Raw genomic sequence first — 15552 nt, 5'->3', positions numbered from 1 at the left:
TTTGGCTTCAGCTGCTGTGATAGATCCTCTAACATAGATCAGCTCTGCTACATGTTGTTAGATAAGTGCAGCTGCTGTCATGTCCTGATGTTTCTCTGGCTCAGCAGCTTCTCCATCAGAGGTTCACATGGAGCTGATCCAGTATCTCCAGTAACTGTGTTCTGTGCCTCACTGGTTCATCCTTCTGTCTGTGTGACGTCAGTCAGATGTTGAAGTTAAACTCTGTAATCTTCACTGTGTCACAGAGTTCAGTGAGTCCCGTTATTCACAGTATCAATCAGATCATCAGAGAACAGCTGATCAGCAATCAGTGGTGCCAACAGCGCCTCCTGTGGTGAGAGGATGCAATAATGCAATGTAGCATTTTTCCACTCAACACTTGCAGTCATGGAAACTGTCTGTTGGATCTGTGTGACGTTGCTTTCTTGGTTAGAGTTCCTCACAAATGTCCAGATGATTCTTCTAATGAGGCGTCGACCATGTTTGCAGCTCTTTGGAAGAAAACGTCGCCCTTTGCCATCCTTACTTTTCTTTGACTTCTTCAAATGCAGCTGAACTCCAGCTGGTATTTTCTTGGACTTTGCAGCTGTTTCTGGTCATCAGTTCATTCCTGCAAACCTCTGAAGCTGAACAACAATGATGCTGCATTGCTGGCTGATCCCAAAAGGTTGATTCTGTTCATCTGGACGTTTTCAGAAACGTTTGCTCACTGATCAGGTGACTTCTTCAGTCTCAGCTGACTGCAGCTTTACAAGCTTACAAACAGCACATTTGCACAATGACTGAAAGCAGCAGCACCTGATATATATGATACTAATATAATACATATACATATATAATCCATACTAATGATGAAGGAACTGAGCTCACAGTCCATTGTTCATTCAGTGAACTACTCAGTTTATTTTGGGCCTCAGAAATGCTCACTCTGTTTGTACATCACTGTCAGCAATAGACTCATTCTGCTGTGTGGACAGGAACACATGTGACATCACTTCCTGTTTGTTTGTGACTGAAGAAGTTTACAAGGAATCATTTAGAAGAGTTTCAAACATCAACTGATTGAATCCATGAATCTGAAAACGTGTTTGTGAGTGAAAGAGACAGACATGTACAGACTGAACTATCTGTTCAACAGTCAGAGTGTTTCTGTAACAGGAGACACTCTTTACACTCCACTCAGCACAGGGACACTGAGCAACCACGAGACCAGACCCAAAACCCAGGATAAAGAGTTTGAGTGAATGTGGTGTTGAAGGTGTGGAGGTGGATCAGAGTGTCAGAGGAGACTCTGTAGAAGGACAGAGTGCCAGCAGGACAGTCCACATACACTGCTGCTCTGTTAGAGACAGAGGAGGAGGAGGAGATGGATGTTACTCTGTTATTGTGCCTGACAGACTGAGGACCATCATCAGTGCACCACAGACTCCAGGACTGATCATTCCATCCAAACACACAGTCATCACTGTATCCTTTCCTTCTGATGCTTCTGTAACTCACTGATATATAAACGTCTCCTCTCCACTCGACCTCCCAGTAACAGCGACCAGTCAGACCATTTCTACACAGCAGCTGACGAACATCAAATCTGTCTGGATGATCAGGATATGACTGAACCTCCTCCACATGTGTCACCTTCCTGTTGTTGTCAGACAGTTGGAGCTTTGTGTGCACTGTGTTTGTGTCGATTGTGAGTTGACAGGAATCTGATGGAGAGAACAAACACAATCCAGCTGCAGTTATTGATCCATCATCTGTTCATTGATTGACACTTTGATGATGACTCCTGACATGATGAAGATGGTTGAATGTGTGCTGCTTTGTTTTCATGAATCCCATTAAAAACACACTTACACTTCCTCAGACCTGGTCTCAACCAGCAGGCTCCACCCTGAAAGGAGGAGGGGGGTCAGAGCAGCACAGTCAGCATGCACACATGGACATTACATGGCTCTCACACACACACTGTTACACACTGAGCTCAAAGCTCGGCTCCACTGTTTTATTCAAAGAAATCTACATTTATTTATCAGCACATTTAAAAACAGCTTGAGCCAAAGTGCTGCACAGAGTAGAGAGAAAATAGGAAACATACACAGTAATGACTATAAAGACTGGTCAGGATTGAAAGCTACAGAGTACAAATGTGTTTCCAACCGGCTTTTAAAAATGTCCAGTGTTGGTGACGACCTGATGTGAAGGGCGACTGTTCCAGAGTTTGGCTGCAGCCATCGATAAAGCTCACCTCTGTTTTTACGTCTAGTTCTGGTCAGAAGCTGCTTATCTGCAGACCTGAGGGCTCCACTTGGATTCTTTTGTTAAAGAGAGATAAGATGGAGCCAATCCATTCACAGATTTAAAGACAACCAGATCTGGAAGTGGATTCTACCACGTACTGGTAACCAGTGGAAAAAGCTGGTGATGGGTCGTCTAGCACAGACCCACCGCTGGAACCAGACAATTGATGAGGGAGAGAACTGTGACAGCGCCGTTCCTTCACTTGACCTCAGTCGCTCTCGTCTGCTCCCTCGTAACACTGCTCTTTATTGAGCTTACATGAATATGCACAAGTTCATTATGACGTCTTACACAGGTATGAACAAAGAGTACCAGTCTGTGCATAGTGTGTGTGTGTGTGTGTGTCTGTGTGTGTGTGTGTCTGTGTGTGTGTGTGTGTGTGTGTGTGTGTGTGTGTGTGTGTGTGTGTCTGTGTGTGTGTGTGTGTGTCTGTGTCTGTGTGTGTCTGTCTGTGTCTGTGTGTGTGTGTTCCAGATGTGACCCTGTGACCCCAAAGCTGGTGCTAAGAGTCCAGCGGTCCCCCTAACAAAGGGCTCTTACAAACCTTTGCCATTTCCCAGCATGCAAGGCACTCGTGGATGCAGGCACACCATTCAGTGCTGACGAGTATGTTGATGTCATTTTGAGGCTACAGGAGGAATTTGATCACAGATTTGCTGACTTCAAGACACACAGAGCCACCTTTCACATTTTTGCGGACCCCTTCTCCTTTGATGTGCAAGATGCCCCTTCTGTGCTTCAAATGGAGCTCATTGAGCTGCAGTGCAACTCTGAACTCAAAGCAAAGTTCAGGGAGGTGAGTGGAAAAGCAGACAAGCTTGGACAATTTTTGAGAGAATTGAGCCCTAGTTTCCCTCGGCTTTCCCGAATGTTCAAGTGGACCATGTGCCTTTTTGGTAGCACATACTTGTGCCAAAAGCTCTTCTCCACTTTGAACTTCAATAAGTCCAAGTACAGGTCCAGACTTACGGATGATCATCTTCAAGACATACTGAGGGTCGCAACTGCTTCCTCCCTCAGGCCAAATCTGGCTCGGCTATGCGAGAGGAAACGCTGCCAGGTCTCTAGCAGCAAGGAGTAGGCAAGAGAAGCCATGTTCAGAAGAACAGTTCATTTTCTACAGTGTTCCATTCATGTTCAGAAGAAGGTTATAGAACTGTTAATACAGACATTTCAATCTAAATACAGCAGATATAGAAGACTGAAAGAAACACACAAGTTCACTGACTAAAAATATCTTATTATTGTTTTATTTATGTATTACAGATTGATTTATTTTCTTATTAATTCTTAATTTGTTTATTTATTTTTAATATTTTGTGTTAAAAAATAAAAAAAGAGATTTGAGAAGATTGGAATTTTTTAACCATGCCTTTCTTGTGGAAAACCTAATGCGGCCCAGCCTCACCCAGACTCTGCCTGCAGCGGCCCCTAGCTAAATTGAGTTTGAGACCCCTGTCCTACACCATAAATCAGTAAGAGAGGGTACGACCTCTCTCATGGCCCCAAGTGGTGTGTGCATGCCAGAGCACTCTGGAAGGCACACAGAGTCTTTACAGACTACTAAGGATCAAACCTCTATCATCATGCAATCGATTATACAACTCTAAGCATATATGAGTAAATATTTCTAAGCATAAATGACAATCAACACTATAAACCTTACAGCTGGTTTTAATAACAGAATTCATTTGTTTCTCAAACGAGAAAGAGCTATCGAGAAACACTCCTAAATCTTTAGTTCTGAACTTTTCCAGTGGGCCAAGGTCAACATTATTAGATAATGCTAATTCTTTTCCCTTACATTATAACAATGTGAGGAGTTAATGCTAAGTATACTGCCATTAGCGGCTAATTCTAATTAGGGGTGAATAATTATTAGTAGCTAATGCTAATTTGACGTGAATTAGCATTATATTAGTGAGGAGTTAATGCTAAGTAGGCTGCCATTAGTGGCTAATGCTAATTTTAGACTAAAAAGCATTAGCAGCTAATGCTCATATTGTTTTCCTTTGCTTTGTAAGAATGACAGCAGCTAATGATACGAAAAGTCTGCCATTATTAACTATTGTTAATTTGATGTAAATTAGCATTATCCGATAATGGTAACCCTTTTCCCCTGCATTATAACGATGTCAGGAATTAATGCTAACTAGGCTGCCATTAGGGGCTAACTCTAATTAGGTGAATAATTATTAGCAGCTAATGCTAATATTGTTTTCCCTTCCCTTTTAACAATGTGAGCAGCTAATGCTAATTTGATGTGAATTAGCATTATATTAGTGAGCAGTTAATGCTAAGTAGGCTGCCATTATTAACTAATGCTACTTTGACGTGAATTAGCATTATGTGCTAATACTAATACTGTTTTCACTTAATTTTTAACAATGTGAGCGGCTAATTCTAAGTACGCTCTTGTAAATAGCTAATTCTAATTTAGTGTGAATTAGCATTATTCAATAATGCTAACACTGTTTTCTCTTACTTATTAAAAATGATAGTAGCTAATACTAATACTCTTTTCCGTTGGGTAACAACGATGTGAGGAGTTAATGCTAAGTAGGCTGCTTTTAGAGGCTTATTCTAATTAGGGCTGAATAATTATTAGTAGCTAATGCTAATACCGTTTTCTCTTTCCTTATAACAATATGAGCAGCTAATGCTAATTTGATGTGAATTAGCATTATATTAGTGAGGAGTTAATGCTAAGTAGGCTACCATTAGCAGCGAAAGCTAATTTGAGGTGAATAAGCATTAGTAGCTTATGCTAATACCCTTTTATCTTGTGTTATAATGATGTGACACTTTTCTCTGCTAAGGATTTGTGTGACCATGATGGAAACTCTGATAAGCTAATGCTGCTAAGCTAATGCTGTTTATGGGCCCTGTTAGAATCAATATTTCATTCTCATTCTGTTGTTTGACAACAATAACAGAAAAATGTGCACTTGAGAACAAATTTATTGTGAATTCAGCTGTGAATGTACAGTTTGTCATTATTTAAGCTTCCATTTCCAAATGTTAGCTGACACTTTATTAGGTACACTGGTATCTATATCAGGTACACCTGTGACCTAAATGTTCCTGCAAACAGACTCCTTGGAGACCCCTACATAAATATCCATGAACTATCCAGCTAGACTAGTGTGTCTGTCCCTGAAAATATTCCTGCATGTGTGATTGTTCATGTGTCATCTGCAGGAAGTGAGTGAAAGACACAGGAAATGTTTCCAGCTCTTCCTCCTCTATCAGACATTCTTCATACCTGAGAGTGTCCAGTCTCCAGCCTGGATCCTTCAGTCCAGCCGACAGCTGCTTCATTCCTGAGTGACCTGGATGATTGTAGCTCAGGTCCAGCTCTCTCAGATGGGAGGGGTTGGAGCTCAGAGCTGAGGCCAGAGAAGTACAGCCTTCCTCTGTGATCAGACAGCCTGACAGACTGCAGACACACAAAACAACAATCTATCTGTCAACAGTTGTTTTCTCTTTGTCACAATAACATCTATCCGTCCATTGTAACTTTAGGGCGATCGTGGCTCAAGAGTTGGGAGTTCGCCTTGTAATCGGAAGGTTGCCGGTTCGAGCCCCAGCTTGGACAGTCTCGGTCGTTGTGTCCTTGGGCAAGACACTTCACCCGTTGCCTACTGGTGGTGGTCAGAGGGCCCGGTGGCGCCAGTGTCCGGCAGCCTCGCCTCTGTCAGTGCGCCCCAGGGTGGCTGTGGCTACAATGTAGCTTGCCATCACCAGTGTGTGAATGTGTGTGTGAATGGGTGGATGACTGGATATGTAAAGCGCTTTGGGGTCCTTAGGGACTAGTAAGGCGCTATATAAATACAGGCCATTTACCATTTACCATTTATTTATAAGTGACAATACCCAACAGACAACAACAGTCATCTGAAGCTGTTTAACAGTGTAAGGTAACCGCCTCCACTGTGAGCAGCACTTGGTGATGGTGGGAAGAAGAACTCCCTTTGACACAAAGATCCTCCCAGTGAAAACAGGCTCCAGGAGGAGCATCTACCATGACTGGTTGCAGGGTGAGGGGAAAGAGAAGAGATGAGCTCAGAGAGACAAGAACAAAACAGAGAGACAAAAGTTAAGGACATGCAGTAGTGACATATAAAAGCATCAGGAGTCAAAAGAGGGGAGAAGAAAGCAGAGCATCATGGGAAGTCCACCAACAGCCTATAGCATATAGCAGCATAACTAAGTGATGGTTCAGGGTCACCTGATCCAGCTCGAACTATAAGCTTTATCAAAAAGGAAAGTTTGAAGCTGATCTTCAAAGTAGAGAGGGTGTCTGTCTCCTGAACTCAAACTGGGAGCTGCTTCCACACCCAGTCCAACATAGCCAGGCTTTCTTTGCTTCTTTGACAAAACCTCAAATCCCAGTCAGAGATGATGAGCATCATCACAGTGATGATCATTTCTCTGTAACCCAGGCTTTCTGCTTCAGGATCTGTGCACGCTCACAGAACAAGGAGACCTTTCACTAAATGGATGGACTGAGCTCAGCCTACAGATGAACTGGTGCCAGAGATCATAAAGAACATCAAACAGTCAAATTCAACACTTTTAATGGAAATATGAGATTAATGCTGCAGACAATCATGAACCTGCTGAATTCATGAACATCAAGAATGCAGCGAGTGGTAAAATAAAGATTTGACCTCAGTGTGCTCAGTGTTCCTGTCTATTCCTAACATATTCCTAACATGATAGCTGCACTTTAGAGCTCTAAAACTGGAACTGACACATATTTAAACTCTACATGTTACTCAGTACATTCAGTTCTGACACTCGCCCACAGTCCAACAAAGGAAACATGGAGATCACATCAGTTTGTCACCAAAGTCTAATTATTAGGGCAACTTAACCTGTTATAATCTCGTTAACTCATTAACTGATTAACGTCAGCAATTATTTTAATCACAGTTTTTAAAATCATGATTATTGTGAAAGTGCTCACTGGCTCTGAATATAACAGCCATGGGTCACAGGAGGGATGTTGATCAGTGCTGGCTTGAAATGGGCGTCATTATGCGTCTCAGCCAATGGGAGCATTGAGGGTGGGCCTAATACTACTGCAGCGCTCACATGACCCAGGACAGAGAGAAAGGGGCGGGGACAGAAACATGGAGACAGGTACAGAGCTTTGACATGTTCATTTTAAACTGTTCCAGGAGGCAGTGTTGATACAACTAAAGTTATCTGTTGTTGAAGAAGTCGGTCTGAGGAACGTTCTTAGGATCAACAAATGACGGCATGTATGAGCCTCAAGACGCAGCGTCACAAGAAGAACACATGAGCTGTAGAAAAAGGAGAGACTACGAAAGCCACGGCGTTACAACATGAACCAGCTGTTGGTCTCTCTGGAGACTACTGGGCATGGCTGGGTAACCATGGTTACCTGGGAGTTACAGAAACGTGCAGAACATGTGATTCATGTTGCACAGCAGTGGGACATTTGAAATAAAGTCAGCACACTCAGTACAGATAGTGCATCAAATATGATGCTGCTGCCAGACGTCTGCCTTTGAACACGTCCCTGCATCGCGCACAACACCAAGGTTGCCATGGCAATCACAGCTGACAGGGACAAAGTGCACAGCTGGAAGCCTGCAGGTATATTTAACATGATGTATTTCTCAGTGTCCTGTCGGTGTGTGAGAGACAAACAGCCTCTGTATGTGTGTGTAAATACAGCATGAATATGTAGAGGACATGTTTGTGGATATAAGTAAATGAAAGCTCTGCGTCATTTGAATCTTTGACTCTTGTTTCTGTTGCAGGTCTGTGACTGAACTTCTGGGAGGAGAAACGTTGGTTTCATGCTCTGTGATTCTGTGTTTTGTCATCTCTCTCAGGTGATGGAGAGCTCAGATGATGACCCCTGCCTACGTGGCCACTTCAACTGTGAGAGACAGAATGTGAAAAAAAAATCCATGAATCCACATGGTAGGATTTGTAAAGAATTTATTCGTAAATCAGGGTGGAAAATAAGTATTTGGTCAATAACAAAAATACAACTCAGTACTTTGTAACATAACCTTTGTTGGCAATAACAGAGGTCAAACGTTTACTATAGGTCTTTACCAGGTTTGCACACACAGTAGCTGGTATTTTGGCCCATTCCTCCATGCAGATCTTCTCGAGAGCAGTGATGTTTTGGGGCTGTCGCCGAGCAACACGGACTTTCAACTCCCGCCACAGATTTTCTATGGGGTTGAGGTCTGGAGACTGGCTAGGCCACTCCAGGACTTTCAAATGCTTCTTACGGAGCCACTCCTTTGTTGCCCGGGCGGTGTGTTTTGGATCATTGTCATGTTGGAAGACCCAGCCTGGTTTCATCTTCAAAGTTCTCACTGATGGAAGGAGGTTTTGGCTCAAAATCTCACGATACATGGCCCCATTCATTCTGTCCTTAACACGGATCAGTCGTCCTGTCCCCTTGGCAGAAAAACAGCCCCATAGCATGATGTTTCCACCCCCATGCTTCACAGTAGGTATGGTGTTCTTGGGATGCAACTCAGTATTCTTCTTCCTCCAAACACGACGAGTTGAGTTTATACCAAAAAGGTCTACTTTGGTTTCATCTGACCACATGACATTCTCCCAATCCTCTGCTGTATCATCCATGTGCTCTCTGGCAAACTTCAGACGGGCCTGGACATGCACTGGCTTCAGCAGCGGAACACGTCTGGCACTGCGGGATTTGATTCCCTGCCGTTGTAGTGTGTTACTGATGGTGACCTTTGTTACTTTGGTCCCAGCTCTCTGCAGGTCATTCACCAGGTCCCCCCGTGTGGTTCTGGGATCTTTGCTCACCGTTCTCATGATCATTTTGACCCCACGGGATGAGATCTTGCGTGGAGCCCCAGATCGAGGGAGATTATCAGTGGTCTTGTATGTCTTCCATTTTCTGATGATTGCTCCCACAGTTGATTTTTTCACACCAAGCTGCTTGCCTATTGTAGATTCACTCTTCCCAGTCTGGTGCAGGTCTACAATACTTTTCCTGGTGTCCTTCGAAAGCTCTTTGGTCTTGGCCATGGCGGAGTTTGGAGTCTGACTGTTTGAGGCTGTGGACAGGTGTCTTTTATACAGATGATGAGTTCAAACAGGTGCCATTCATACAGGTAACGAGTGGGGGACAGAAAAGCTTCTTACAGAAGACGTTACAGGTCTGTGAGAGCCAGAGATTTTCCTTGTTTGAGGTGACCAAATACTTATTTTCCACCCTGATTTACCAATAAATTCTTTTGTTCTTCTCTTGTTAGAAAGACGCAGTCCCAGCAGTTAGCTTGTCTGCTAGTTAGCTGAGAGCTAGCTCAGTTGTACATTGAATACCAAACCGTGTAAACCAGGGGTGTCAAACATATGGCCCGTGGGCCAAATCCAGGCCTTGAGATAATTTCGTATGTCAAATATTGATGAATTTTCAGGCTTGCTGATAATCAATGTGAGCACGGCTGAGATGTTATTCTGATGAGCAAACCATGTGGCCAAACACTTTAAGAGACAGACTGGGATCATACCATTATGTGAAAGAAGACGGAAATGTCCCATAGACAGCAAGGGTAGTGGTAGAGACCAGTACACAGAGAAATGGGAGCTGTATTGAAATGCAAGCGTGTCAGGAAAGAGTGAAAAGGCAAAATGAGCAGCATCTGGCTGCATTTCAGTGATACTGGAGAGCACAAAGCTGAGTGCAACATTTATATAGGAGATATACAGGAGACGCTGAGAGCAGAACTGATAAAATTAGGAGCTGGCTAAAGTGAGACCCATTTTTATTTCCACCCATTTTCCATTGTGGAGGACAAAAGGTTTCAAACTGGTCCAGGTCTTAAGCCTCACGTGTTCTTCCTAATAGCAGTAAATGGATAGAAATAAGGCTTTTATGAAAACACTGAATAAAACTTTCTGCCTTTAAAAAGACTAAATGTACAGTTCAGTATTGAATACTACATAAAATAAACTATATATAAAGTGTGTCTGAATGGCAGAGATGCAGAAATATGTGCATGTAGCACAGAGCCACGGCTCAGTGTCTGAATGAGTCTCACAGACCTGAATGTGCTGTTGAAGCCATTTATAATTATAACGTAATTCTTTACTCGTTTGATCTGCTCCTTACCACAAGCCACCAGACGTAGAAGGTTTTGGACTTTTAACTATATTTTCTCAAGTTTTACAACTTTTCTGACTGTTAAAAACCTCGTTATGGCCATTCATGCTGTACAAAGTAATTAGACATGTGTGGTATCTACAGAAACGTCAGAATCTCAGCTAAAAGTTCACAAAACCATCTCAACAACCACCAAACAGCTGAAACAGCAGGTGAACAGATCACACAAAAAAGATGTAAACACAAATCCCCCTGATCATCTGTTTTTTAAACATGAAGCGTCGTTTTGGACGTTCATTTACTGCTGGTTCAGTGAACTTTGGTTGGACAGTGATGAAACCTGCAGCCTCAGAATCTGTGAGAAGTCTGCTTTCAGCTCGCAACAGCATTGTTGTGTGCTGTGGATCCACCTCTGCAAACTCATCACTGTTTCACCATCATGTTTCTACTTAGACAATAACAAAGGAAGCAGTTCCCAGGAACTACTTCCTGTCTTGTTAACATAAGAGTACGTTGCCCTTCAAAACACCTCCACTTCTCCTCTTATTAGAGGACTGGCTTATTATTAATCTGCTAATTCTGTCAGTTGATGAAAGAAAAATGCTTGATCTCACCTGAGAGTTTCCAGTGTACAGTGTGGACTCTTCAGTCCTTCAGACAGAAGCTTCACGCCTGAATCCTTCAGGTTAATGTTACTCAGGTCCAGCTGTCTCAGATTAGAGGTCTGAGAGCTGAGACCTGAGGCCAGAGCTTCACAGCTTCTCTCTGACAGGTCACAGTGACTCAGTCTGAAAAATAACAGATAAACAATTACAAAAATAAAACACTTATGTTGAAGTGTAATGAGATACTATTATATTTAGCAATATTTCATCTTGTTTTTGTCAAGAAACTGAGCACTGATGCAGAGCAACATGTGGAGAGAATCAGAGGAGAAGAAGTGAAGAGAGAACAGCAGTAAAACAACACTGAATTGTTCAGTGTGCTTTTGATATCAACAGAATGTGTCAAACTTCTTTATTTTGTATTTGTTTTAGTAGAATTGATGATTATCACTTAGATAACAACCACAGGCCAGGTCTAAATTGCACTTTGGTGACAGTTACACCCAGAAATATTTCAGAAACGTGGACAATTTGTGCTCCATTGTATTCAGTATTGAACAAACCGAGTACCGATGACCACTTAATATTTTTGATATTTTATTTGAGTTGTTCCACCTGATCTGTGTTAACTAGAATAAACATTTAAAAGCTAAAGCTATGATCACATATGTACTTACAGAGCTTTGTTGGAGGCTTTGACCACTGGCAGCAGCCTCAGAAGAGCATTTTTAAAGGCTCATGTTCTCACTTAGATCATTTATTTCTACTTACATTTCATTCTGGGAAAAATGGGGATTACTTTGAAAAAGGGAACTATTTTCCCCAAAAATCAGCCCTGGATTAGTAAATCACTCCAACATGTTCTCAGGCAGAAGAAGCTGTCTTGTTATGAGGGAGAGAAGAAAAGTAAGTAAGTAAAACTTTATTTATATAGCACGTTTCAAGATAAAAATCACAAAGTGCTTCACAGAAGCTAAAACCTAAAAATAAAAATCAACTAAAAGCAAGTTTAAAAAGATGGGTTTTTAGCTGTTTTTTAAAAGCGACCACTGAGTCCACAGATCTCAGGCTCAAAGGGAGAGAGTTCCACAATCTGGGGGCCACAGTTCCAAAAGCTTTGTCGCCTTTTGTTTTCAGCCTCGTGTGTTGGACAGCAAGCAAGCCCTGGTCACATGACCTCAGGGACCTGCTGGGAATGTATGGATGTAAAAGTTCACTTATATATGTTGGTGCTTGTCCATGCAGGGCCCTGAAAGTCAAGTTCAAAACCTTAAACTGGATCCTGAATTTAATGGGGAGCCAGTGCAGCTGAATCAGCAGGGGTGTGACATGGGAAAACTTGGAGGACTTGGTCAGAAGCTTTGCAGCAGCGTTCTGAACAACTTGCAGACGCTCCAAAGAGGCTTTACATAAACAAGTAAACAAAGAATTACAGTAGTCCAGACGAGATGAAACAAATGCATGAATGACAATTTCTAATTCGGAGCGCGATACAATGGGACTCAGCTTAGCAATGTTTCTCAAATGATAAAAACAGGAGCGAACCAAAGATTTTACATGGGCATCCAAAGTCAGAGCTGAGTCAATACTAACACCAAGGCTCCTGATAGACGGTTTTGCAAATGTAGCAAGTGGACCTAAGTTTTCCATAACACCAGGTACAAAATTTTTAGGAGCACAAACAAGAACTTCAGTCTTCTCCTCATTTAATTGAAGAAAGTTTCCAGCCATCCAACATCTAATGGAGTCTATGCGCTTGTGCAAAATCTGTAGCTTGGAAACATCATGGGGCTTAAAGGAGATGTATACCTGAATATCATCTGCATAGCAGTGATACGAAATGTCCTTAAAAGTGCTTAATAAGTGTTGAAGAGGAAGTAAATACAGTAAGAACAATAAAGGCCCCAAAACTGAACCTTGCGGCACACCATAGGTAAGAAAAGTAGAAGAGGAACTGTACTTAGAGGTAGCCACAGAAAAGGATCGTTCATGCAAATAGGATTCAAACCAGTCCAAAGCAGCCCCTGATATACCCACCCAGTCTCTCAGCCTATCTAGCAGAATATGATGGTCCACAGTATCAAAGGCGGAGGTCAGGTCCAACATCAACAGAACGGAGCATTCTCCTGCGTCACATCTCATCAAAATGTCGTTGGAGACTCTAAGAAGTGTAGTTTCAGTAGAATGAGCTCTACGAAAGCCAGATTGGAATTTATCCAGAATGCTGTATTCATCTAGAACAGCTATAAGCTGCTTAGCCACAACCTTTTCTAAAATCTTAGCAATGAACGGTAATTTTGAAATCGGTCTGTAGCTACTGAGAAGAGAAGCATCAAGCTTAGGTTTTTTTAACAGTGGGTGAATAACAGCATTCTTACAATAAACAGGGACCTGACCAGAAACCAGTGAGGTATTGATAATTGTGAGCACACAGGGACCAATAGACTGAAAGACATTTTTAAACAAAGATCCAGGTAAAATATCAAGAGAGCAGGAGGACGCTTTCATTGAATTAACCAACTTGACCAGCTCAGGTAAGGACACAGGTAAAAATCTTTCTAAAATTACAGGCCTAGCTTGAGTTGGATCAGACAAGAGAGACACAGAAGGAGAGATACTGTTCCTCACGTTACTGACTTTTTCAACGAAGAAAGAAAGAAATTTTTCACAATCTTCATTTGATGAAATTGGGACAGCAGGTGGAGCAGGAGCAACAATATCACTAATGGTGTCGAATAGTACCTTAGGGTTACCTCTGCTCTTAGACACTAAGTCTGAGAAATAGGCCGCCCTCGCATCTCGAACTGAAGTGTTAAAAGAGACTAAAAGGTCCTTTAAATGAAGGAGATGGACATGCAAACGCGTTTTCCTCCATAAACGCTCAACCTTACGGCAGCAACGCTTTAAGAAGTGAATGCTGTCATTTAACCAGGGAGACGACTTTGAAACCGGAGCTAGTCTAACTTTGACAGGACAAACATTGTCTAAAATACAAAGACAATGATTATTAAAAAGATTTGTTAAAAAATGAACATCATTATAAGGAGATAAAACTAAATTAAAAGCATCGGAAAATTTAACAGCACTAGAGGAAGTTAAGATGCGAGAGCTAACCACATGTCGAATAGGAGAGAGGGACAAATGGAAAGACAGATTAAAAAGAATACAACGATGGTCCGAAATAAAAATGTCCTCAGTACAAATAAAATCAATGTTTAAACCTAAAGTAAAAACAAGGTCCAGTGTGTGTCCTTTGGTGTGTGTGGGACCAGACACATGCTGAGTAAAATGAAAAGAATCCATGACGCTGAGGAAACCTCTGGCAAAGAGAAAACAGAAAAGCAGCTAAAATCAGATGTAAAAGTAAAGCAGAGCATGAGCTGAATAAAGGACACTCAAGGCTGGCTTGGAAAGGAATGAAGTCCATGGTGGGGATGCAGAACAAGGAGCGAAGATGAATGTGATGCTGAATCACCAGAAGACTTGGACTCATTTGATTCCAGCTTTTTTTTATTTATTTTTTTATTGACATTTTAGAATCACTATACAATACCATCAACTTCAGCTTTCTTTCAGTACATATATTTTTTTTATTTTTTTCTATATTTAAACAACTAAAATATCCATACAATAAGAATGAAAGAAGAAGAAGAAAAGAAAAAGAAGCAAAACAGGAAACAACAAACAACATAAATAAAAAATACATAAGGAAAAAGAAAAAGGAAAGAAAAATAAATAAATAAATATAGGGAGTGTGTTTTTGTTTCCATTAATGTAACTAATTTTTCCTCTAGTCTTCTAGTAGTTAACAAAGTCAAAATCTAATGCAAAATCAAAAACTGGCCTGCGTTTTCTAATGTAGTCCATCCATTTCTTCCATCATGATACAAACAGGTCGCTCTTGTAGTTCACATCTGCTGTCATTTTCTCCATTCTGTAAATGTCCATTGTGATGTTCATCCACGTGTTCATAGTTGGGCTCTCTGAAGAAAGACATTTTTTTGTGATGGCTTTTTTTCCTGCTGCCAGTAAAATATTAAACAAGTATTTATCGTTCTTTGTCCATCCTGCTGGCATAAGTCCAAAACGTAGAGTTTTACTTTCCAAAGGTAAATATCTTCCAAATGTCTCGTGTATCGCTGCATGTATTCCCTTTCAATAAGTTTTAATAACATGACAGTCCCAGAAAATATGATAGTGATTTGCATTTGTATTTCCACAATTTCTCCAGCAAGCGGGAGGGTTACCTTCATAGTGAGATTTTTGGAGAGGTGTAATAAAATATCTTATCAGGCATTTCCACCCAAATTCCCGCCAGCTCTGTGAGCTGCTACATTTCCATTGATATGCCCATATTGTTGTCCATTCTTCCTCCTTTATCTCTATTCCTCCCTCCATTTTCCATTTTGTTTTGATATACAAGGTTGAGTGTAATTTCATATTTGTTAATCCTTTATAGAGGTCACCTATAATACCTCTATTTTTATTTGAACTGCCCTTTTAAATACGTCTAGC

General features: G+C 41.5%; 2 protein-coding genes across 2 annotated transcripts; both read right to left on the bottom strand.

Annotated features, from left to right (window-relative positions):
* Positions 1–876: 876 nt before the first annotated feature.
* Positions 877–4143, bottom strand: LOC309704246 (stonustoxin subunit beta-like; the record flags this gene model as incomplete). The annotated part of the gene is made up of 3 exons (XM_082529294.1): positions 877–1706; positions 1855–1891; positions 4138–4143. The coding sequence occupies 3 exons, from the start codon at positions 4141–4143 to the stop codon at positions 1180–1182; spliced, it is 570 nt and encodes a 189-aa protein (XP_082385420.1). The 3' UTR covers positions 877–1179.
* Positions 4144–5160: 1017 nt separating this feature from the next.
* LOC309704245 (uncharacterized protein) lies at positions 5161–15034 on the bottom strand (the record flags this gene model as incomplete). Its single annotated transcript, XM_082529293.1, has 4 exons — positions 5161–5737; positions 11047–11220; positions 11715–11772; positions 14950–15034. The coding sequence occupies 4 exons, from the start codon at positions 15032–15034 to the stop codon at positions 5440–5442; spliced, it is 615 nt and encodes a 204-aa protein (XP_082385419.1). The 3' UTR covers positions 5161–5439.
* Positions 15035–15552: the final 518 nt, after the last annotated feature.

This window comes from Aulonocara stuartgranti, assembly GCF_965226115.1.
Source record: "Aulonocara stuartgranti genome assembly, chromosome: 4".
Taxonomy (NCBI): Eukaryota; Metazoa; Chordata; class Actinopteri; order Cichliformes; family Cichlidae; genus Aulonocara; species Aulonocara stuartgranti.
Note: the sequence above shows the minus strand (reverse complement) of the source record. Positions and strands in the feature narration are given on the sequence as shown.